General features: G+C 31.7%; 2 protein-coding genes across 16 annotated transcripts; one reads left to right on the forward strand and one right to left on the reverse strand.

Moving 5' to 3' along the window:
- Positions 1-318: 318 nt before the first annotated feature.
- On the reverse strand, positions 319-25,790 carry LOC135134590 (ELMO domain-containing protein C-like). 15 transcript variants are annotated; one of them, XM_064063295.1, is made up of 4 exons: positions 24,171-24,384; positions 21,521-21,646; positions 718-846; positions 319-664 (listed from the first exon to the last, which is right to left on the reverse strand). In XM_064063295.1, exons 1-4 carry the CDS (start codon positions 24,301-24,303, stop codon positions 513-515), a joined length of 540 nt encoding a protein of 179 aa, XP_063919365.1. In that variant the 5' UTR covers positions 24,304-24,384; the 3' UTR covers positions 319-512. The 15 variants fall into 15 exon arrangements, with proteins under 15 accessions (XP_063919365.1, XP_063919366.1, XP_063919370.1 ...); XM_064063296.1 differs by lacking the exon at positions 24,171-24,384 and adding an exon at positions 21,969-22,110; XM_064063300.1 differs by lacking the exons at positions 21,521-21,646; positions 24,171-24,384 and adding exons at positions 18,165-18,315; positions 21,306-21,350.
- LOC135134589 (uncharacterized) lies at positions 7,744-10,610 on the forward strand. The gene is made up of 2 exons (XM_064063294.1): positions 7,744-8,744; positions 8,798-10,610. The coding sequence occupies exons 1-2, from the start codon at positions 8,337-8,339 to the stop codon at positions 9,626-9,628; spliced, it is 1,239 nt and encodes a 412-aa protein (XP_063919364.1). The 5' UTR covers positions 7,744-8,336; the 3' UTR covers positions 9,629-10,610.
- Positions 25,791-25,932: the final 142 nt, after the last annotated feature.

Below are 25,932 nucleotides of genomic sequence, written 5' to 3' on the forward strand. Positions count from 1 at the left end.
TACCAATGAAATACGTGACGCAAAATAATAGTCATTTTTCTAATTATACAAACGATAAAAAGGATACCTAATAATGAAGACTTATAATTTTGTCCCAAGATTGCCAAATCAAGTTAATCTTTATTAAGCTTTCTGAGATACAGACGTGAGTTTGATTTTTGGTTAATGCGATATCTTTATTGTCAACATATGAGATTCAAAACTCTAAATTCTCTTAATTTAGTCAATATAACACGTAATGTCTAAAAAAAGTACCACAACGTATAATAATCTGCTATTTTGTTCGTTCTTGTGGAAAAAGATCAATAAAACTAAAACTCAATTTTAGTCCTAGGTATATTTAAAAAAATCCGACTGAGATTTTATCATACAATTAAAATTAATTCAAGCATACATATCATACGGAAGTCACGTGACGATCATACTAGATTCATTCTCACACAAACTTATCACAAATTTTCGCTTGAAATATAATACAATATATACATGAGTCGAAACGAATGTTGAATACTTCAGTTCGCAGCACTGGTACTAGTACTAGTGGTGGTAGTAGTGGTTGTGGTACTAGAAGGAGTAATAGTAGTCTTTGGTACAACTGCAGGTACGACAGTATTGTTGTTGTTCGATGCAGCAATATTCATTGCTTCTTCGTACGTAGGAGGATCTGTAACAACACGATTAGGCAACTTCTACAACACAAAATAATCGAAGACGTACCGTCGTTGTATTTGTTAATTTCATTGGTTATCGCGAAGTGGTCTAACGAAACATGAGCATCATGTGTCGGCCATTGTCCTTGTCCTTGTACTCGACTGCTTATGTTGAATATGTCCTCTTGTTGGTTCGCTGTAACAAAGAAAAGATTTTTAGGCGCCGTATATAGAGTATAGTGATTGTTCCATCAATGTCAACTCACTAACAATGTCACGACTAAAGGACTGAGGAACTAAATAATAGTGTTTGTGGTCTTTTCCAATTTTCCATTGCAAAACAACGTACAAAATGTACAATAGAATGATAAAAATCAAGAAGAGTACTGTGGAAATCGAAACATCGAACATTTGTAGTGTTGTTTACGATAAACTGACGGCACGACTGAACTCGTGATTTTCAAACTTATTATTTGTTTTTAATGGAGATAAATAAATATTTGCCGAGGACGTATGATTATTTAACTAAATTGTCTACTTTTCTCGAGTACAAGGTCGAGCGCGCTTTCTATAAATATGCAAAAAAATTTTAATCAGTTTAGTTAAGGAATTTCTTCTTACCTCCGGGATTTTTACTGTTGCGGCAATATTTAAGGCACGTTGCCCAAAGAAAGCAAGCAACACATGCCACACCACTAACTATAGCAGCTATCAGAGTTGTTGTTGTCATTTTAGTAAAACATTGTACAACAGTACGAATCGTTCGTACATAAGATTAATAAAACCTAATTGTTTCTTAGATATTTTGATAATTTATCTCAACGTAGTGACTCGCGTACATCGGTGGCGACTTGAGATAAATACGTCAATGCAATAAGGTCAGATAAGGAATTTCACCAAAGTATTTACGAATCGAGTGGAAGAATTTGATTTTTAGTAGTAAATAAGTCTAAATTATATAGATATTTACAAAAAATTCTTCAAGGTTGGGCTGCTTCACTTGAGAAACTTGCACTAGGTACTTGATATTTGATTATCCTTCAACGAACGATTTTCAAACTTTGGAACTCACTTAAGTACCATGTCAGTCTTGAAAACTTAATTAAACATATAAATATTAATATATTGGGAGTGTGTGTGTCATTTACTACCAATATTCAACTAACTTCAATCCAGTTTAATAAATATCCTATCCACACAATTAATATTAACTTTTAATTAAGACGTTACTCTTGTCGTGACTATACTTACAAATGAAAATGTTATTTCTAATTCTTTCCTGTATTCTTTTTCTACGAATTTTTCTCGTGTATGTCGTACAACCAAGTTTCACAAACAAAAAGCACAAAAAACAAACAAAAAGTACTATGAAAGCATAAATGACATCCTCTACTGAAGACATACTTTACCGAACAGACATTCAAAACAAAATGGTTTTTATTAATCTTATCAAAACTAGCCGAGCTTCAAGTTTTGTTGGAATTATCTCTGATTTTTATTTGGATATAAATAGAGCACACTCCACGAGTCTAAGTTCAAAAATGATTCTAAATACGTCAAACCGTTACTGGAAAAAGCTGTTAAACTAAAAATAGAAAACTGAATGTATAGCGGGAATGAATTGTGTTTTTAAACTGCACAATGTTAACACAGTTATTACGAGTTTCTTAGAATGCAATAAGTGTCCTACTTTCAGATGTAATAATAAATTATTGGAGTGGTTGTTTAAAGAAAATCGAAATTAAAAAATTTAGATATTCACGTTGTGCTTTTGAAAATCTTGCTGTAATGAATTCTAGAAATCACATTTCTGCCTCTTATTTCTTTGATTACAGTTGGTCGTAGTTCTGTAATGTCAAAAAAATCAAAAAATTCATTCTGTAATGTTCTTTATATCACAGCGGTTTTGACAGTCTGTGGAAGCTCTTCAGAAAACAAAATTATACTTAAATGAGAATCAGCTTAAGTGTTATTAAAAAAGAAGATTAGGTATTACCCACCTAATTTTAAAATATCAGTAAATTGTGTCAAGTTTTACTAAAAATGTTTTATTGTAACAACGTAACATTGACAGGGTCAGTTTGTTATCAAAATATCGCAATTTTTTAACATATCTGAGAGGCTTTTTCAAATTTCGTCACTAATGTTTCATCAACTTGGTTTAGGGACTTTCTTATTTGATTGTAGTAATCATCACCAATGAGAATAAAAATTAATTATACTTTGAAACAATTCGCTGTCAAGTTATCTTATATCCTGTTCATCGCAATATCTCTGACAGTACTACTCAAAGATGAATAATGACATCTTTCTCAATTCGTACCCAGGTTAAAGGTGCATAAGTTCATTTTGATTCATATTTAAATAAAGCGATATTTAAACTGTTAACATTGCAGTTACTGAAAAAATAGAATTTAGTAATTTTGACAGCCTTAATTGGTAGCCATGCAATTTACCGTCGAGTGTTGGCAGACTGACCTCCGTCCAACGACTAGTTTGACGTTAAATTAAAAACAAGTAAGATTTGTGTTCTCGTTCTTCCCACCTCGTTCTGGGTGCTTTGAACAACTCAACTGATATTAAATCCAGTTTGACATGAAATGTAAGTTTACGTTAAAAATTTGGTCACCTCCAATTAGGGATTCAGGATTTCCCAAGTATTCAGAAATAGCATGAAAATCGTTCCACGGTAACAAATGTCAATTATTATTATCTATCAAATTTAAATTAAAAATGTAAGAAACAGTTCAATGAATACACTAATTTATTTCTCTAAGTTATGTTTACAACGACTGATAAAATTTCATAATCTATTTAGATGATTTTGTCAAGAATCATTTAGTTAAAGAATCCTTCCATTAACTTGTGGTATTAGTTTTTAAAAGTTTTAAAACTAGTGGAGGCAATTTTAGCCGAAAATGTTCACATTTAAACCAGGTAAAAAGGATATGCCTGTTACATAGAATTAGAGAATATCAAATAAGTGCTAAGTTAGCACCTTTTGGAATACTGTTCAACTTGTTATAGCTAAGTATCATTTAATGTACCATACCTACAAGGAATCATAAAATATTGACTCAGGGGCGATAAACTTTACACAGCAAGACATAGAAAAAATTACTCTTGAAGTGATCTCAAAAAAGGTAAGCAGCTTTGCGCAATTATTACTAATCTTGGAATGCACACACACACGAATCATGTCTAAGGTGATCCTATTGGCAATAGTTAGACATTATTAAAACTAGACGTTGCATTTTATAATTATAACACTGTAAAACTGATATAAATCTACATCCAAAGTCTAAAAAATACAAAATTCATTTCAAAAGTAATAAATTAATATTGAAAATCATATTTAAACGTTATTAAGTAGAAAGATGTAGTAACACATGGCTCACATAGATGAAAAATGGATTAAACTAAAATGTGACTTACTGTGAACAATTATATTTCGATGTACCATTCTGCTTGAAGATTTCGGCATTCGACTGAGACATGCTCTACCACCAAAAATCATACAACCCACTACTACTAAAGCTATGACCACTATAGCACAAATAGTGTCATCCATCATTTTAGGAAGAAATTTCTAAACTAAATTTAATCTGGAAACTCGGAAATACATGGTTACTCTTATCTAATAATTCTAAAAATATCTTATCGGCCATGATGCTTCATGCTGCCTTACTATGTATGCAATAAGGCGAGATTATTGCACTAACTAAAGGTCTACCAACTTTAAATGATTGCAACATTAACATATTTTAATCGCTTTAACCGTGATTATCGTTTACATACTAAACTATACATTGTTAGATGAAAAAAAGTAGATCAATTAAATTCGACTACGGTTTCTCAACAATCGCTGAAGCAGCTGTAGGTACATAGAAATTTATTGAAAAAAAAAAAAGTGTGAATAGGTTGTCAATTTCTAAACTGAAAACTGTTTTACACGAAATTAAATTAAATAATTTGGAGTATTTAAAAAATGCAGTATTGCTTCTGGCACTATAATTAATTAAAATTGTGGTTTAAAACTTTTCTTCTAAAATTTTCCAAAATTTTTCTAGATTTTATAAAGTTATACCACTTTTGCCGAGGGAATTTCCTGAAAACGGAGTGGAGATATTAAAATTATCTAAACTCCTCTACCTTCAACTTGAAGGTCCTTGAACCCTACTTTAATATACAGTTCTCACGCTAAATGTATGACAGATTGCAATTTAATTTGTGTTGATAAGAAATGACCTTGTACATTTAATTCTATAGCAGTCTACATCCACTAGATAAGTTTTTTGAGCCGACGTATTATTCTCCTTTTTAATCTTGCACGTATTATCGTATACAAAATGTAGTCAGTTTTCCAAAAACATGCCTTGGTTTTGACATTAAGAAAATGTTTCTTCGTACCCTACAGAGAGGACACAAAATCCCACACTTGAACTTTTTCGTAGTTTAAAGTTCTTTTTCACACTAAGTACGACCATTTTGAAAAAAAACATAAGAATTAACAAATTTTATACCTAGGATAAACCTTGGAAAGGCAATTTATCTACGATAAAGTGATTAAGGACTAAAATAAATCAATTAAGAAAAGCATGATCTAGCATTAAAAAATTGATTAAAATGTCCATAACGAAGGAAAACGAATAACTTGACTCAATTTCAGCTCAAATGAGACGCACTTTTACGAATCGTTGACACTATGACTAACATCGTCGACAGAATGAATAGCCATATTATCGTCAAGGAAATAAGATTATTACGAAATTTAGTTATCATTGTACAATGATCTTCCTCCCTTATTTTTATACCAACAATTTAACAAACACGTGAAACTAACATCTTTGTTTACAAATGTAACACTTACTTTGCATTCTAGTAGATGTTTCTGCACGCCTCGTTCTAGTTCTAGTATGTCCGATAGCTGCAGGACGAGATTCAGCATTTGCTTGAGTACGTGCTAAGGCTTTACAACAGAAAGCCACAAACGACAAACAAAATGCAGATACTAATATAATAACAATCGCAGTTTCATCCATTATTTATAAGATTAAACGTTAAACTGAAATTATATAGGTATCTATAAGTTAGAAAACAGCGATCAGTCTTATCTATTGAGCTAATATCATCTTATCAATTTCTGAATTATTGGAAGTTGGTTTATACTTTTATAATATGTAACTTAAAATGCATTTTCAGAGGAAATAGTATACGATTAAAAGCCACTTTGAAATTTTTTTAACCCAGACAATTCTTATTTTAAGTATTAATGTTTTGCCGTAATCTAAATCATGTCATTTATTTAATTCAAAAACTAATTATTCACTATTTGCGTCAACAAATACACAGAAATTACAATAGGGGAGTTGATATTGACAATCTATTGACGCACATGCCGATACTAATACCTGAATAAGATCAACTGACGTATCTTTTCGTTAGTACTAATGGCGACTTATCGCGAAATGATAAGTAGCAGATGTAACAGTCAGCAGTGTAAGTGTAAACATTTAGTGTCAAATTTAAGCAATAATACCTTTTCTGTTCTTAAATACAAAGCTCAATAGCGTAAAATTGAACAGTGTTTAATTTATCAAATTTACATATATTTCACTACAAACACCGTCTGTGACAAACGTTCTTATCAAACTGATGGTTAATCTAATACGGATTTAGATATATATGCGTATCATATTCGAAGTAGTGAATCTACCAATGAGCTCTAGGAATAAAAAAACGGAAAAGATAAAAATTGGAACTAAATTTTGGGTACCGCCATTTTTGGAGCAGTTGAATAGTTAGAAAGTTAGAATGTATCAAAAATGGAAAGTAGTGCCAGATTTTCGAAAAAAAAAGAGTAAAAAGTTATATTTAAAAGATGAAGTTTAATGATGTGATTATTGTCAAGATTTTAACATGTTATCTATAAACTGGCGCAGATAACTGCCACTTAAAAATGACTTACTTACAGGAAGGTACTCGAACCAGGAAATTTGTTTTAAAAGATTATTATCATGAGATGATAGAGGTAGATAATGTTTCAATTTTAATTAAATAGTGGTATAAATTTTCTCCCTCTATATAAACCCCGTATTAAAAAAAGAATACTCTAGAGTGAACTGACACACCAAATATCTGAAAAGTTCTGTAATTCATAAATTATTGTGAATATTTTAGCAACTTGAAGAAGTTGATTATATAATTTCTAATAAGACAAACTAGTGAAAGTATAGGAATTTTGTCAGCACAAATGCAGCCAAAAATCAGTCTGATGGGTTTAATAGCACTTGTTGAAAATAATTAAAAAGGTAATTAACAGTCTGTTAATAAAAATTGTTATAATATAAAAATATATAACTACCTTATCTAGCGGTTGATGATTGTTGAATTAAGTCGATTATCTTCAAGCTATTTTATTAAGTCTGTTGCACAAATACTTAAACCATGAATGATCACGAAAGTTTCCATTCTTACCTTATACAGGAGCCAAAGTTCATAAGTGCAACTCTTTTGAAATTTAGCGTAATTTTGGACAATGATAGTAAAACTTTTTTTAATACTCTTGACGATACAGATAATATGCAAAGCGAATTTATAATAGTGATCTGTTGCAGGAGACGCAGAGTACATTCATACATGTTTTTACATTCATTTTTATTTGAACTGAGAAATTTTTGACATCAAATTATATCACTAGAATCGTCAAGAAGTCAGATTTGTTTCTTACGTATAAAAACGAGTAAACTATCTGGAATAAATAACAAATACCTGTTATAATTATTATTAGAACCCTTACTTTGTACTCTGCTACGTACTCTTGCTCTTTGCATTCTATTAGCACTAGTACTATCAATGCTTACAGAACGGGAATCAGCAGTGTCTTCACATTCACTTTCTTTTGACTGATTAAAACACACAATCAGAAACGTCAAACTGATCAAAATAAACAGCAATACACCAAAGATTACAACAAACACCTCCATTATTTTTAAAATTAAATGTCAAACTGAAACCTCCATAATACCCATAAATTAGAAAAGCGACCAATCTTATCTGTTAATACCAGGTTATCAATTTGACGACCATAATTTACTTGTATTGTTGAATTAATTATGAAAAATGTATGTATAAATTCTATGGGTATATTTACATTTTCAAGCATTAGTATTCAATAAGTAAGTGTCAAACATATTGTCAAGAGATTTATCAAGTAGTTTAGTGGAAAAACAAGGTAATCCTTGTTACTATTAAAAAATATGACGCAAAGACGAACAAAGCAGCAAGTAGGATTAAAAAACCCAGTATATTATTTTTCAAAATGGGCGCGAAGGTCAAGGACACGCAAAACCCAAAAATTTACTCTTAACTGTGTAGTTTTAGTAGATTGTTTTATTAGGATTAAAAGTGCCATTTTTTGCGACGAGCAAATTTTGCATTTGCGAGGCGGAGCGAAGCGAAGCCGAGCGGATGCAAAATTGCGAGTCAAAAACTGACTTTTAATCCGAATGAAACATACTACTTTTTCGCCAGCCAAAAAGTAAATCTCAAAAATACAAAATATTGATAACAATAATATCGAGCAGAAATGAATCAATCTGCAAAGTAGTCTGGTATCCACGTCGTCAAGGCTTTTTTTGTTTGCTTACATACCATTGTTTTGTGAAAACGTTTGCAGTGTTAATAATGAATCCTGAAGAAGAGTTACCTCCCGATGTGCTAGAAGAAGCACAAAACGTGGTACTGAACTTGTTACCAACAAAATCGCGCGAAGTGTATGAGTGCGCGTATACCCGCTTCATCAAATGGTGCGAAGGGAAAAAGATTCAAACTTATTCTGAGAACGTCCTATTGGTATATTTTTCCGAATTGGCTACAAAAATGAAGTCATCCACACTGTGGTCGCAGTATTCCATGGTGAAAGCAACTTTAAATATAAAAAATGGCATAGAAATCGGAAAGTATTCAAAATTAAAAGCGTTTATAAAGAAACAAGGAGAAGGATACGTTCCAAAGAAATCAAGGGTTTTAACTAATGAACAAATAGAAGTTTTCTTAGACACGGCTCCGGATTTCAAATTCCTGATGATGAAAGTATGTTTATAACCTAATGAAGAGCTTATATTTATTTTACGAATTTTTTTCAGATTGTTGTAATCTTTGGCGTTAGCGGAGCTTGTCGGTGTCACGAACTATTACAAATAAAAACTGAAGATATTGAAAATATTAAAGCAGGTTTATTGGTAAAAATTCCTGATACCAAAACGAAAAAACCCAAATCATTTACGGTTATGGGGGAAAAGTATTTGAAATTTTACGAAAAGTATGTTGCGCTTCGTCCAAAAATGTTTAATGAAGGTCGGTTTTTTATTAAATATGTCGACGGAATGTGCCATCGACAAGTAGTTGGCATTCATAAAATTAGTGGTGTACCCCAAGAAGTAGCCAAATATTTAAAGCTAGAAAACTTTAAAGAATACAGCGGACATTGCCTACGTCGGACTTCTGCCACGCTTTTTGTGGATTCTGGCGGTGATATTACGTCCCTCAAGAGGCACGGTGGGTGGAAATCTGACAGTGTAGCCGAAGGTTACATAGAAGAGTCTCTTAAACACAAAAAAGATGTAGCAAAAAAAATTTTTCGTTTGGAAGAACCAGGTACAAGTAGTGAAACCACAAGTAAAATACATGAAGACGCAACGAATAGGAATGTGAGCGAAGTAAACCTAGAAGAATCAGGTACAAGTAGTGGAACTACGAATAGAATGATCACACGTGAAGACGGAATAAGTACGAATGTGGGAGCAGTAAACCTGAATTTTGACACTGTGACCAACCAGACAGCAGGAGCGGTAGAAGTGTTAGCGCAAAATATTATTACTGACCGCATGAAAAATGATAATAGTGACGGAAAATCTTTAATCCAAATCAATCGCAGTTGTTCTTATTGTACATTCAATATTAATTTTAAAATTTAAATAATTAATAACAATGTAAGTTAATAATAAAATTGGAAAATATTAATAGCATTTCATTCTCAAAATAAAACAATTGAAAACTTTTTAAGGCTAGGATTAAAAAAAAAAATTAATGCTAGGATTAAAAAGGCAAAAATGACGTTGTTACTTTAGTAACGCAACTTTTTTTTACTCTCACAAAAACGTCAAGTTTTCCGTCCAAAATTGACGTTAAAAGTGACATCTTTTAAGACGGCTGGCGAAAAAGTATATTTTTACACCTCCTTATTTTACTTTATCGACAATGCTAGTGACTGATCTGTCAGTTGAGACGTCAAGAACCGCATTAAATTTGAATCGTTTCTATGAGCGCGTTTTATCGCAATATTTATGATATATTATGTTCTTACGGAGTGGAGAAGTTAGAAGAACAACTTAAAAGCACCCAGCAGAGATCCTAAAAGAACAGATTTATAAATATTACGTCTAGGGTAAATGCTATGGCAGTGACGAGAGCAAGAGGAATTATCCACCTATTTTTCAATACTCCTACCACTGTCAGTATAATCCAGTTGAACTGGCGTAGGGAGAGTGTAAACTATATTACAATAAACATATTCGGGAACGCGGTGGTCCTATTGGTGTTGTACAGTCCTTATGGCGGGAGGCTCTTTCTACAGTAGGTGCAGGAAATGGCAAAATTTTATTAGACATTGTGAACGGCTGATCAGGGATGATTGGAAGCGTTTAATGGGTAATGCACCATATGAAGACATACCCCCCAATCAAATTTCTCTCGATTCTGATTCTGAATCGGAATGTTTTTCTAATAACTTGTCAGCTTGTCACTTTTTCATTTGGCATTTAATGTCAACAATAATCAGCATTAAGTCCTCAACGCAAACGGCTCTAAAGTCCTTGTTATGTACAGTAGCAGTGTTGAAACATGAGAGTGAAAGCAATATAAATTCTGTGTTTTTTGTTATATAACATACTATTTAGTTACATTTTCTTTTGTTTACAATATTATAGACGTTTACAACAAAACGTGTTGTTTAGTGTAACGTCCGCGACCCTACAGTTTTGCGAGGGTTGTGATCTTCGCTAACTACACTGGTAAGTTGTCGACCTTGAAATTTGCTTAAATTTTGAAAAGACATATAGACGAGTACAACACAGATGTACAACAAAACGTGTTGTTTACTGTAACGTCCGCGACCCTACAGTTTTGCGAGGGTTGTGATCTCCGCTAACTACACTGGTAAGTTGTCGACCTTGAAATTTGCTTAAATTTTGAAAAATAATATAGTATAAATTTTTACTATATTTCAGTTATCAATAGTATAATGTGGTAGGCTACTCTCTCAACTATATTTTATACGGAACACATTTTATCTAGACAACCAATTAACTATATCATCGTTACAGTAAAATTACTGCTAAACTACTTTCAGTGAGGAAGCACATGTGTTTCTTTTTTATCAAAACATGTTTTTAACTACCTAAATTACTAATACCTGTTCCTTCTGTTCTATTAGCACTAGTACTATCAATCCTCACAGAACTAGAATCGTCAGTGTCTTCACATCCCCACCTCGTTATGCGATAATAACATAAAGCCACAAACATCAAACCGACAACAACAGACATCGATGTAGCAATATAGATTTCAAACAGTTCCATTATTTTAGAATTAAATGTTGAACTGAAACTTATATGTACCTACAAATAAGAAAGTACCGATCAATCTTATCTGTTAAGCTAATACCACGTTATCAATTTAACGACCATGCTTTACTTATATTTTTGGATTAATCATTTTTCGGGTTTTATATGTAAAAACAAAAATTTGAAACTATTTACCCCTTAATTATTTTACAGCAACACGTATATACCCCAGTGGTATGAGGCCCAATATTTCCGTTCATACATTTACACTACCATGATATTTCATTTATCGTGTAGTAAGCTACTTTATTAAAGAACATTTCTCAACTACATTTCATATATAATGCTTTGTTATTTGAACTCAGACATTTTTGACACTAAATCAATGTAACACTAGCATTCTCAAGGCGATCGATTAACAATATCAGTATTAGAGCAATTATTACGAAACTATTTTCATTGAGTAAGCATATTTGTTTTTTTTTACTAAAACGTGTTTTAAATTACCTTAAATAAGAGATAAATAACTAACAGCTATTGTTATAACTACAACACTTACTTTGTACACTACTGCGTATTTCTGGTATTTCCGTTCTATTAGTACTAGTACTATCAATCCTCACAGAACCAGAATCATCAGTGTGTTCACATCCCCACATCGCTACGCGATAACAACATAAAAACACAAACGTCAAACCGAGGGCAGCAAACAGCAATATAGCAAAGATTTCATACACTTCCATTATTTTAAAATTAAATGTTAAACTGCAACTTATATATACCTACAAATAAGAAAATACCGATCAATCTTATCTGTTAAGCTAATACCACGTTATCAATTTAACGACTATACTTTGCTTATATTTTTGGATGAATCATTTTTTTAACATACGGGTTTTATATGTAAAAACAAAAATTTTAAATTCCCTAATTAAGTAACATGTTAAATAATGGTATAACGTAATAAAAAGAAAAAAATCACGATTAGCCATGAGACGTGTCAGTCAAATAAAATTCACTACTTTGACATTCTGGCCATTCTGGCTACAAAAATAATTCCACTTAGATTAAATGTTCAAATACATCACCATTAGCAGCTAAACAAAGTCCTAATCCCAAGGTACCTAATCTAGCATAAAAGTTTTTCGCGCCGCCGCTAATTGATAACAACTGATTTGAGCACTGTATGCATTTATTGCTGCTTTTAAATCTTCGACTTTGTTGTAAGTGTCCCCACAAAAAATCATTTGGCACCAAATCGGAGAATCTCGCCGGCCAAAGAATTTCACCCGGACATCTTGTTAAAACCAAATCATATCAATCATTAATAGCTGATACTACACTTTGTTGGAGCAGATTTAAATAATAATTGCCATTTAATCGGTTCGGAATAAAAAATGGCCCAGTGATATGAGGCCAAATATTACAATTCATACATTTACACTACCACGATTTTAGAAAAACACATAGTATAAATTTTAACAATGTATCATTTATCAAAGTTACTTAATTAAAGAACATTCCTCAACTACATTTCACATAGAATGCTTTATTATTTGTCCTGAGACATTTTTGACACCAAATGAATGTAACACTAGCAATTTCAAGGCGACCGATTAACTATATCATCACTACAGTCCAATTAAAAAACATTCCTCAACTTCATTTCGTATAGAATGCTTTGTTATTTGAACTGAGACATTTCTGACACTAAAAATCAATTAAACACCAGGATTCTCAAGGCCACCGATTAACTATATCATCGTTACAGTAAAATTCCTGCGAAAATATTTTCTCTTGGAAAGGATATTTATTTCTCTCTTATAAAAACGAGTTTTAAACTACGTGAAATGCTGATTAACTAACTACTCGTACTTGTTATAATTAACACACTTACTTTGTACACTACTACGTACTTCTACTCTTTCCGTTCTATCAGCATTACTACGTACTTCTGGTCTTTCCGTTCTATTAGCACTAATAGCATCAATGCTCACAGAATCAGAATCAACACTGCCTTCACATTCCAACCCCGTCATGACCTGACAACACTTAAATATCAACAAAAAACCGACACAAACAAATATCGGTGCACAAATCAATAAAACACTAGTGTCAGGCACATCCATTATTTTTAAAATTAAATCTTAAACTGACATTTATATATACAATATACATATATATGTATCTACAAATAAGAATACATCGATCAATCTTATCTGTTAAGCTAATACCAGGTTATCAATTTAAAGACTATACTTTACTTATATTTTTGGATTAATTATTTTTTTACTTAGAGATATACCAAATGTAGTCATTTTTTGAACATACGGGTTTTATATGTATTGTCAGAACAAAAATTTGCAACTATTGACTCCCTAATTAAGTAACACGTTAAATAATGGTAACGCAATAAAAAGAAAAAATCACGATTTATGATAAAATACTAGATACTAGCCATGAGACGTGTTAGTCAAATAAAATTCACTTCTTTGACATTCTGGCCATTCTGGCTACAATAATAATTGCACTTAGATTAAATGTTCAAACGCATCACTATTAGCAGAGCTAAACAAAATCCTAATCCCATGGTACCTAATCTATCATAAAAGTTTTTCGCGCTGCCACTAATTGGTAGCAACTGATTTGAGCACTTTCTAGATTTATTGCTATCTTTTAAATCTTTCACTTTGCTGTAAGTCACGTCAATGATGTGAAAACGGTTTTGCAAATGCCCCCACAAAAAAAATCATTTGGCGCCAAATCGGGAAATCTTGCCGGCCAAGGAATTTCACCCGGACATTTTGTTAAAACCAAATCACATCAATCATTAATAGCTGATACAACACTTTGTTGCAGTAGATTTGAATAATAATTGCCATTTAATCGGTTCGGAATAAAATATAGCCCAGTGATATGAGGCCCAATATTCCGGTTCATACATTTACACTACCACGATTTTAGAAAAACAGATAGTATAAATTTTAACAATATATCAATTATCAATGTAGTAAGCTACTTAATTAAAGAACATTCCTCCACTACATTTCACATAGAATGCTTTGTTATTTGAACTGAGTCATTTTTGACACCAAATCAATGTAACACTAGCATTCTCAAGGCGACCGATTAACTATATCATCACTACAGTCAAATTACTGTGAAACTATTTCCTCTTAGAAAGCATATTTATTTCTTTCTTATAAAAACGAGTTTTAAAATACTTAAATAATAAACTAAACTATATCTGTTATAATTAGCACACTTACTTTGTACACTACTACCAGTGCTACTACGTACTTCTGCTCTTTCCGTTCTATTAGCACTAATAGCATCAATGCTCACAGAATCAAAATCATCATTGCCTTCACATTCCAATCCCGTTATGAAGTGACAAAACTTAAACACAAACAGCGAACCGACAAAAATAAATATCGATGATTATACTAATGATTCCAAGCACTTCCATTATTTTTAAAATTAAATTTTAAACTAAAATTTATATATATGTACCTACAAATAAGAATACATCGATCAATCTTATCTGTTAGGCTAATACCAGGTTATCAATTTAGCGACTATACTTTACTTATATTTTTGGATTAATTATTTTTTTACTTAGAAATATACCGAATGTAGTCATTTTTTGAACATACGGGTTTTATATGTAAAAACAAAAATTTTGAAACTATTGACTCCCTAATTATATTTTACAGCAACACCTTAAATAATGGTAATGAATTAAAAAGAAAAAAAAAACAAATCTCATCAATCATTAAAAGCTGATACTACACTTTCCTGCAGCAGATTTAAATAATAATTTCCATTTAATTGGTTGGGAATAAAATGTGGCCCAGTGATATTCTGGTTCATATATTTACACTACCACGATATTATAAAAACAGATAAAATTTTAACAATGTTTCATTTATCAATGTAGTAAGCTACTTAAAAAATAATTCCTCAACTACATTTCGTATAGAATGCTTTGTTATTTGAACTCAGACATTTCTGACACTAAATCAATATAACACCAGGATTCTTAAGACAACCGATTAACTATATCATCGTTACAGTAAAATTACTGAAAAAATATTTTCTCTTGCAAAGGATATTTATTTTTCTCTTATAAAAACGAGTTTTAAACTACGTGAAATGATAATTAACTAACTAACTAATATACCTGTCATAATTAGCACACTTACTTTGTACACTACTACGTACTTCTACTCTTTCCGTTCTATCAGCATTATTACGTACTTCTGGTCTTTCCGTTCTATCAGCATTATTACGTACTTCTGGTCTTTCCGTTCTATTAGCACTAATCGCATCAATGCTCACACAATCAGCATCAACATTGTCTTCAGATTCCAACCTCGTTTTGACCTGACAATACTTAAGCATCAACAAAAAACCGACACAAACAAATATCGATGTACAAATGAACAATATACCAGTGGCGCCAAGCACTGCCATTATTTTTAAAATTAAATCTTAAACTGAAATTTATATATACAATATACATATATATATACCTACAAATAAAAAAACTCCGATCAATCTAATCTGATAAGCTTTGGATTAATAATTTTTTTACTTAGAAATATACCGGGTGTAGAATAATTTTTTGAACATACGGGTTTTTATATGTAAAATCAAATTGAAATTATTGACTCTTTAATTATTTTACAGCAACACGTTAAATAATGGTAATGAGATAAAAAGAAAAAAAATCACGTGATAAAATAGTACTAGCTAGTTGGCCATTTAGTTTAATTTAATTCTTCTGTTGCTAATTGGTAGCAACTTATTTCAGCACTTTCTACATTTATTGCTGCTTTTAAATATTCGAGTTTGCTGTAAGTCATGTCATTGATGTAAACACGATTTTGCAAATGCCTCCACAAAAAAAATCATTTGGCACCAAATCGGGGAATCTCGCCGGCCAAGGAATTTCACCCGGACATCTTGTTAAAATCAAATCTCATCAATCATTAATAGCTAATAGCGAGAGAGACATTATTTTTACAATTTTGAAAGAATTAGAAAAGTCGTAATTCATCCCTTACATAAATGAGAACGAATGCGTAACTAAAAATTTAAAGTAGCAAGGCGCAGTGTCACACACCTTCGATAAAAACTTTCTCAACTACTTTTCATTTACATAGAATGCTTTGTTATTTGAAGTGAGCAATTTTGACATCGAATTATAACACTAACGTCGCCAATACTATCGACAAACACCTGTTGTTAAAATTAGAACACTAATTACTTTGTAGTCTTTCCGTTCCATTAGTACTAATAATATTACTATTCACAGGACCAGAATCTTCATCACATGTCAGTGATTGACAATAATATATAACCTCATTAATTTATTAATTAAATTAATTAAATATTAAACGGAAATTTCTAGCATACAGCGTGTAATTGAAAGATACGTACAAAATAAAATCGGCAATTGGTCTCGAAGTATGGGTGCTAAAATTAAAAACAGGTCAGGTAAAAGTGTTCTCCTTTTAGAGACAAAAATTATTAAAATTTATGTCCAAATTCGTTGTACGCCTCTGATAAAAAGGTAATCTCTCGTTTCTGTAGCAACAAAAGGGTCTCTTATTTTTTTATTATTGTTACAGTTGTTAGGATTTACTAAAATAAATTAATTTTACCTATTTATCCTTCAGTGGCGTCTAAAAAGGTTGGATAGGGATTAATTTTCCCCTTATAATTTTGATAACACAAAATAAGTATTTCAGGCTTCTTAGACTTCGCGAAGAACTGTCAATTTTGTTGTATGTACCTTTCAATAACACCCTGTATATCTACAAATAAGAAAGCAGTGATCAATGTTATCTGTTAAGCTAGTATAGTGGTCCAACTCTCAATTACCGCAAGTATTATAAAGTCTATTGAATATGTAAATAGCCGTGCCATAAATCATCTTAAAGGTTTACGGACGCATACGACCCTGTGTAGTGCAGACAGTTGGTCCCTTGATGGTTTATGACCGCTGGATTACTTGCGGCACAGGCCTATTGTGGAACACTTAACTCCTTCACAATAGGATGCAGTCATAAAAACGAACCAGCATTTGCAGCACTATACCAGGCTATCAATCTAACAAATGCAACTTACTCCTATTTTTGGATTAATAGTTTTTGATTAGAACACGGCCATGATATTTCTTTTTTAGAGATTTTTTCACAATGAAGAAAACGAAAATATGTAGATGTATGATTTGATAAGATCAGCGGAAATGAAACCCACAGAACACTTACATTTAGTTTCCCACTTTATCATTGTTTTGCTTTTATTCTTTCCACTGTTTGCATTAAAAACAACATGTTTAACATGGGAAATTCTTTTTAATTTAATTAAATTGATTGGTTCGATTAAATTGCGCAAAACTTTGTAACCTAAGTGAGTCATAACCGAAATCCCTTATATCCCACTAAATTTATTTTTGACATAATAAATCACCAAACATTGTTATAGCACAAAAATAGCTACATTATCTAAAGCTTCCTTGGTGATTGTTGAATGAACTTGTTCGTCTTTAATTATATTTATTAAATTTGCTGTACAAATAGCTAAACCATAAATCAGCGTCAAATCTCCCCAAAACACGAGGTCGGCTATTTATGAATACTCCCTCGTATCATTAGTAATATCGATACAACCGATTATCTATGTTGCCATCACCGGATGTAGGATTACTATCGAACAATATAATTTGTGTAATCGAGTTATCCTTGGAATTAAACCGTAAGTGTGGTTTAATCACCGACATGCTAAACGCTCAACTACAAATTATATTGTACAATTTTATTGTTGTTCAGATATATTATTTCTTTTTTTCACAAAAAAATTTCTTCAATATCGTACTTACTACCAATACTAGCATCACGTTCTCGAGACTTTGAGCAAAGTTTTTGTATTTTCAATATTCCAAAAAAACAAACCGCCCAACCACAACAGGCAGCAACGCTTGCAATTCCAACAGTCAATCCAACACTGGACATTATGGACATTACGTATGTCTATAAAAACAATAAAACAGAGCCTTGTAACTAAAATTTTCTTAAGACTAAGTAGTAACAAAGAAGGACTAAGATACACGTACATAAAGATAATTTTACCCCCATCAACCCTATTAATTTAGTAAATCTAATTTAATAATTAAAAAAAAAGAAGATAAACCAGATAAAACCACAAAATCTATCCAAATCTGTATTTCTACAATTTTAGTTCATTCAATAAAAATTGAGAGAAAACTTGAATGTGTAAACGTACTGTTAACGTTACGATTAATTGTTGGAAGAATTTAAATCATTTATAATGTTTGGTTCCTTACAAGAAAAAAAAGACGTCATGCTACCCTCGTTCCTGAAGTACAGTATAACCAGTTTTTTGCGAAAAATAAAATTTCACCTTGTATAAACAACTCTAAAAAATATGAACGCACCGATAAACCACAAGTATAGTCTCATATGGACATTTTACGCAGAAATTATTCGGCAAAATTTTGAGGCGACGTCATTAATGTTTTGAGAAGGATACATTTTGATTAACGGTTCACCTTAAAACGTTTGCAACATTTCCGAACATTCAATTTTATCGTTTCAAAATAAAATAGTATCAGAGTAAAAGAACATCGTATATAGCTATATGTTTCTAGTGAGTTTTTCCATATAAAATATTTTTGATGGCGTCATTAACATTTTAGCACGGACTCGTATATCAATTTGAATGGGTGCAGACTGTATTCTCGAATTTTCAAGAAAATGGGATGGACAATAATCATAGAGAAATTTCCTAAATATCGTACTTACGACCAATATTCGCATCAGGTTCTCGGTGTTTTGAGCAAAATTCTTTAATTTTTGCTATTCCACAACAACAAATCAGCAAACCACAACAGCCACCAACAATTCCAATTCCAACAACACCCGACATAATGTATGTTAAGGTCTACAAAACAACAAAACAAAGCCTTGTAGCTGAAATTTTCGTAAGAGTAACAAAGAAGGACTAAGATACACTGTACATAAAGATAATTTTACCCCCATCAAAGTTAAATAATCAGATTTACTAATTTAAAAAAAAAGAGATAAACCAGATAAAGCGACAAGAACGTAATCTGAGTTTCTAAAATTTTAGTTCATTTCTCGTGGTGGAAGTCGTTAAAAATTGAAAGAAAATTGAACGTGTAATCAAAATGTAATGTTAAACTTACGTTACGATTAGTAGTTATAAGAATTTTAAAAAATGTATATTTAAAAGTCACAAATCCTTCAAGAAAAGCAAAGTATGGATTTGGGTTAAGTCGGGTTAAGTATTCGGTTCTTAACAAAGAAAAAATCATGCTGCCCTTCGTAACTGAAGTACAATACAACACATTCAGCCTTTTCGAAAAATTTCACTCGGTATAAACAATTCTAAAAAATATAAAGGCACTGATAAACCACAGGTACAGACACATTTTAGAGAGAATTTATTCGACAAAATTTTGAGGCGACGTCATGAATGTTTTGAAAGGGATAAACGAATATATTTTGATTAACGATTTATTATCCTTACGATAACCTCAAAACGTTTACAAGATTTCGGAGTATCAGATTTGGCAGTTTTTTTCTCCAAAAATCTGGATCTCTGGGGTAAAAAATCAAGGCAGATTGATAAACGACAAGTGTGTGTTTATAACATTTAATTTGACACTTTTTTGTGGAGATGATCAAATTTTGGTTAGCATTTTACCATCTACACGATGACTAAAATACATATGCGACTTGACAATCGATCCAGTAGTTTCGACAGACGGCAAACGAAGGACAGACAAACGAAAACAGTAGGCCTATTGTTTCATGCTCCAGAGTTCAGGAAATGTCAAGAAAATATGAAAGTCGTCATTCGTCCAATGGGCGATATTGGCTCACGCTCAGGAAGTAAAAATGTTATCAAATGTAAATAACTTTGTTACAATACTATCTCTAGAGAATTACGAAATCGAAATCAAAACATAAAAACAGGAAGTTAGGTAAACACATTTTTATAAAAATTATATATCCTTGAAAACATACAAAATGTTGATGTAATTTAGAAAAATCCTCTTATTAAAATAATATATTCATAATGTGACCTTTGTGTAAAAAATACTGACAAAACTAAACACAATTCTACAGAATATATTAGAAGGTGAAGTCTAGTGTAAGAATCGTTATCCATTGCTTTAACAAAATTCTCAGAGATTTTTCAAAATGTACCTATTTTGTTTTGTTCTTCAGGTTATTACTCGATTTTAATGAACACTACTACAAACTTAATTCATTTGGGACCAGTGGAAAAATGAAGTCCTACGAGTGCCAGATTGTAAACATTTTTGATCTACTACAAATTTTAAGATAGGCTTGGCAGCTGTAACTTTCAAATTATATACAGGGTGTTATTGAAAGGTACGTACAACAAAATGGACAGTTCTTCGCGAAGTCTAAGAAGTCGGAAAAACTTATTTTGTCTTATCAAAATTTTAAGGGGAAAATTAACCCTTATCCAATCTTTTTAGACGCTACTGAAGGATAAATAGGTAAAATTAATTTATTTTAGTAAATCCTAGCAATTGTAACAATAAAACTTTTGTCAAGACTAAATGTTGCTATAGAAACGAAAGATGATCTTTTTATCAGAGGCGTACAACGAATTTGGACATAAATTTTAATAATTTTTATCTCTAACAGAAGAACACTTTTACCTGAACTTTTTTTAACTTTTAGCACCCAAACTTCGAGACCAATTGCCGATTTTATTTTGTACGTACCTTTCAATAACAGGCTGTATATAATGGCATATAAATTTGACCTTTCATACATTTGTTGCTGCTACAAAGCTTGTCTGGCCTAGTAAAGTTTTTTCAACATCATTGAAAATTAGCTCATTTTTCACCCAGATTTTTTCCCTAGTGTGGAAACTGTACACCAGTCAACAATATATTAAACCAGTGACACTTAAATCTAAACGGAATTGTAATTGTTACTTTATTTTGTGCCAGTATCAACCAAACCATTATGCAACTCTGTGGACAGTTCAAAACTTCACTAAACAATCCATCACAAAGATAATTAAGACTTCGTTAGTAAAAAACGTCATAACGTAAAAATAGCTACCTTATCATTTTTATCTAACGCTTTCTTGGTGATTGTTGAATTATCTTATGACTTTTAATCTTGAACAAAAAATTCCAAAACTCACTTAAGACAATCCGTCCACCTCTGTTTATATATCGTCGGTGGCGTGTTTGTTGATCTGTTCCTCCGGTATTTTGAACACTTTTCTGGCGAAAACATGCCACTATGCACACTCCTGCCACAATCAACACTACAACAACACCAACAACAAGTATTATAGAAACAGCGACCGGCTCACCGAACATTCTTTCTTTTAACAAAACACCCGTTTCTGCTAGCATGCAAGTTTGTGTGGATCAGTACGAACTCATAAATTGTGGGGATTAAGATAAGATAAAATCTACCCATGTAGATGATAATTATGAGAAATTTATGGTCATATTTGTAAAAGTTGTAAGTGAAATGATTAAAAGCTTACGTACGGCATTGAGTCTATTGATTGTAAATCAAATATTGACGTATTGATTGTTGAATGGATCTGTTAAGAATGACAAAATTTTCGTTGCTCTTACAAGAAAAATGTTCCTGGGTTCCTACTCGTCTAAAATTTTCGCTAATGCCATGACCGAAGAACAGGAAGATAAGCAAGAAGAACAACGCGATGAAGCAAATAAAGAGCAACATTTTCACGCTGTCATCAATTCTTCACGACTGTTGGACAAAGCAGATGTTAAAATAAAAATTTGAATAGAAGTAGATAAGATAGTGAACGGATTTAAAGTTTTACTGTCTCAAAGGCAAAGTTGTTTATCACCGACTTGTGTTAAGCTTGTCTAAACTCAACAAGTACGTTGGTATCATTGCATCTTGGAAATAGAATTTCTCTGGAAACAAGGACACCTGGCAATACAGTTTATTACTTTGTACCAAAAATCGTTTTTCTGAAAAAAGCACGCAAAAAGTAACCGTTTTAGAAAATACATTCAGAAGGAAGTAGCTACGAAATTAAAGATTATACATTATAATGATGTAAACTGTGAAATAACTTTGTGTAATTAATAAACTTTGGATGGTACGTACAAATATCGGAGCACGTTATTTTATACAATTTAAATAGAATTTACTGTGCAAAATTTTGAGGTGACGTCATCAGACTATTAGTGGAGATAATTAGATAAATTTTGGTAAGCGTTTTACGGTCTACACAATGTTCCTAACATTCATATCAGATTTGACAACAATTGGTTCGATAGTTTCCAAGATTTCTTTCTAATTTCGGAGGCTTCCACGGTCGGAATCAATACATGATCGTTTACCAGGTTGGAACCGTCTAAATTGAGTTTTTGGTCTCACAGTCCAAATTCTTTCTAACTAAAATTGACACAGTCGACGGACAGACGAGGGACCTATTTTTTCATACTCTAGGGGTCATGAAACGTGTGTAGAGAAAACATGTAAGTAAACATTCAGCTTGTAATACTTCCTTAGCTAGCTTCTTATAAAGTTTTGATTTTTTTCAAAAACTCCACTACATAAAATTTTCAAACAAAGTAAATGTAAAGAAGTACACTATTTTGCAAAAGTTTGAGACTACTTTTTCATATCTTAGGCGCTATGAAACGTCAAGAAAATACGAAATTATGCTCGGGAGGTAAAATTTCTTTTTATACTAAATCATGGCTGTTTTTGTGCAGAAAATGGCTTTATTATGTTGAAAAAAAAAAGCGCTTCCCTTTGCCACTAAAAAGTAGGAAGGTGGTAAAAACGTAACTCTAATTTTGTATTAAACTGAGCTTTTACTGCATAACAAGGTAACTATGGTCGGGGGAAGCAAATATGAGAACTTAGGTGTGTATTTCTATATTTAGTACACTAGACCTGCCATATTTAATTTTTTTTTGTTTAAGTGTTACGTTATCAGTAACAGATAAATATACCTAATCCACACATGCTGTATCTATTTCGATAAGGCAGGTTCAGAATTATCGTATCAAAAAATATTATAAAAAAGATCTAGTCATGATCATCAAAACATATTATTACGAAAATCAAATATTCAACGCTGAGGACTGGCGAAATCGTTTTGGAATCGGTAGAGTCACGTAAGTTTTAGTACCGTAATATTGGAGAAACGGAAGCTCTCCACAAAGAAGCAATATTTTAAACAGGATTAAAAGTGGCAGTGAGTTCGGATTAATTTATTAATAGTTATTGTAATTAGAGGTGTTCAATAAACACAATTGACTACAATACGACCAAAAATGTTTTTATCGGATAATCTTTGCTTAAAATACTGCGTCACGGTTGTGAATATGTTTTCTTCCTCCAACATACAGACTGTAGTTACATTCCATCCGTAACACGTGACAATTAAATCTAATTATAAGATGAATTTAATTAAGACTATTTTCAAGTCACAGTAACAAATTATTATTTTTAGCGCCACATAAAATTATCTTTACAACTTGGACCTTCTTGTTTACTTTCTTCTTTTAAAACGGAAGAACAATAAAGATGTTAAAGTAAAATAAATGTTTACTTACTAAAATAAAAGGCACGACACTATTGTCCGTTAGAACATAAAACGAAACGATTTATTAAAAGCGAGAAAATAAAAGTTGTATAAAGATAAGATAAATTAACGAACAGCGTCAAAATTTATTACTCATACAAGTCTGCATTTTTAGATATTGTTATAAGACCTCATCATTTGCGTTTTCGATTTTGATTTTACTCGAAAGCGTAAGAAACTATTTAATTAGTCTACTACTTGCCTGCATGACGTTCTTGGATATTCATTTTCAACAGCTTTTTTTTGAACTGCAGATATTTCCTAATCCCAAGTATTAGCGTCACCAAAACTACAACTACAATAAGAAAACCAATTTGATCTTCGTGCTCGACCATTTTTCTTCGAAACCACCAAAATCATCTCAAATTTGAGTGCGCACTAAACTTCTGCATGTAAGCAGCTAAATTGTTAATAAAACTATATTTATTCAGGAGACTAACTGTAAATAACCCGATAAGATAACATTAACAATACCTAAAGGTGTCTTAAGACGTGTTATTAAAACGCAGGTAAGCACTACGCTTTGTTGACGAAGTCGTAAAATTGAATGGGTAAGACAAATCCGCGATAATTTCTACCGTATTAAAATATTAATCGTTATTAATGGCAATTACGTTTAACAAAGCAAGAAAATTTTTTATTTTCATATTTAACGACTACGGTGATAGCAAACATATTTAGGCGGAAAATTTTTTAATCTTGAGGTGTCGAACCATAATTAGCGTGAAGGTGAACGAGTGACTGATAGCGATATACAACACATAATACACTGAACTTGCTATTTGTTGCAACACTAGTCAACAAAAGAAATGACCCAGTTTTTTTAACATTAAGCGACCTTGACCAGTTTTAGATCAAACGAATTTATACCGATAACTATGTTTGAATAAGCAGTATGCTGAAAAAAAAGTTTATTAAATGGTGTAAGTTGATTTCCACACATAAAATTTTATCGAGGAGGAATACAAATTGTTCGCAAACTCTAGAACTAAACTAACCTAAACATTCGTCAAACTACGTAAGACTGTACACACATCAGGTTGGCGTTGAAAGTTCGTGAATTTTGCCGCTTCGTTGTAATGAATGATGACTACTGACAGTGTTTGCTGTCTGATAGGTGGACAACCACTAATTCAGCTCGTATGATAGATTGCTACCTACCTCATGGAAGCGGAACATTCCTTTTAAAAATGTTGTGACAAATTTTCCAAAGCCAACTTGACACTTTATACGACATTTCATAAACACCCTGTATAACTGAGAGCATTTAAACTCTACTTAAAAAATAAAATACGAAAGCCAAATCTGTAATTTCTTGTATTTTATTAACACCAAAGTACAATACAAACATCTACAACAAGAAGGAAAAAACACTGAAACAACTAGAAGAAATCACCACAAAAAAGTTTTAAGAATGCCTGAATGATCATGAATTTTATTTTTTCGTTAATATTTTCATTCAGTATTTTTTTTTATAATTACTGACGCCACAGTCTTTGGAATTTAACCAGATATTATCGCACAAACAAATTCTGTTTGTTCTACAAACAATAAGATCCTTATCTTATCTTTAAAAGGACTGACGTAAAAGCAATTGATTTTAAAAGAACTACATTTGAAGTCGATCATTATTTCTAACGTACTCTTACCATCTTTCTGATTGTTCTGGTCATAGTAATATTTACAAGAACACAAAATGTGTATAAAAAATAACGCAACACACAGCCCGAAAAGAACTGCTTCAAACAGCATTTTGGCTTCACTCCGCGTGGTGTTAGCACAAAGTCGTTAGCAGGTAATAATAGACCTGTTATATGATACACTGAAACAGTAATTACTTAAGCAAACTTTGACGATATAGTATCTCTTAATTGTTCCTTTTTCGTAAAGTTATCACATGTCTATAAGACAATGGTAATACGTACGAAAATTTAAATTATAAAATTCCAGTAAAATGATTGTTT

Source organism: Zophobas morio, unplaced genomic scaffold (assembly GCF_036711695.1).
Source record: "Zophobas morio isolate AGI-343-1 ecotype UQ-CSIRO unplaced genomic scaffold, CSIRO_AGI_Zmor_V1 ptg000023l, whole genome shotgun sequence".
In the NCBI taxonomy this organism is placed as follows: Eukaryota; Metazoa; Arthropoda; class Insecta; order Coleoptera; family Tenebrionidae; genus Zophobas; species Zophobas morio.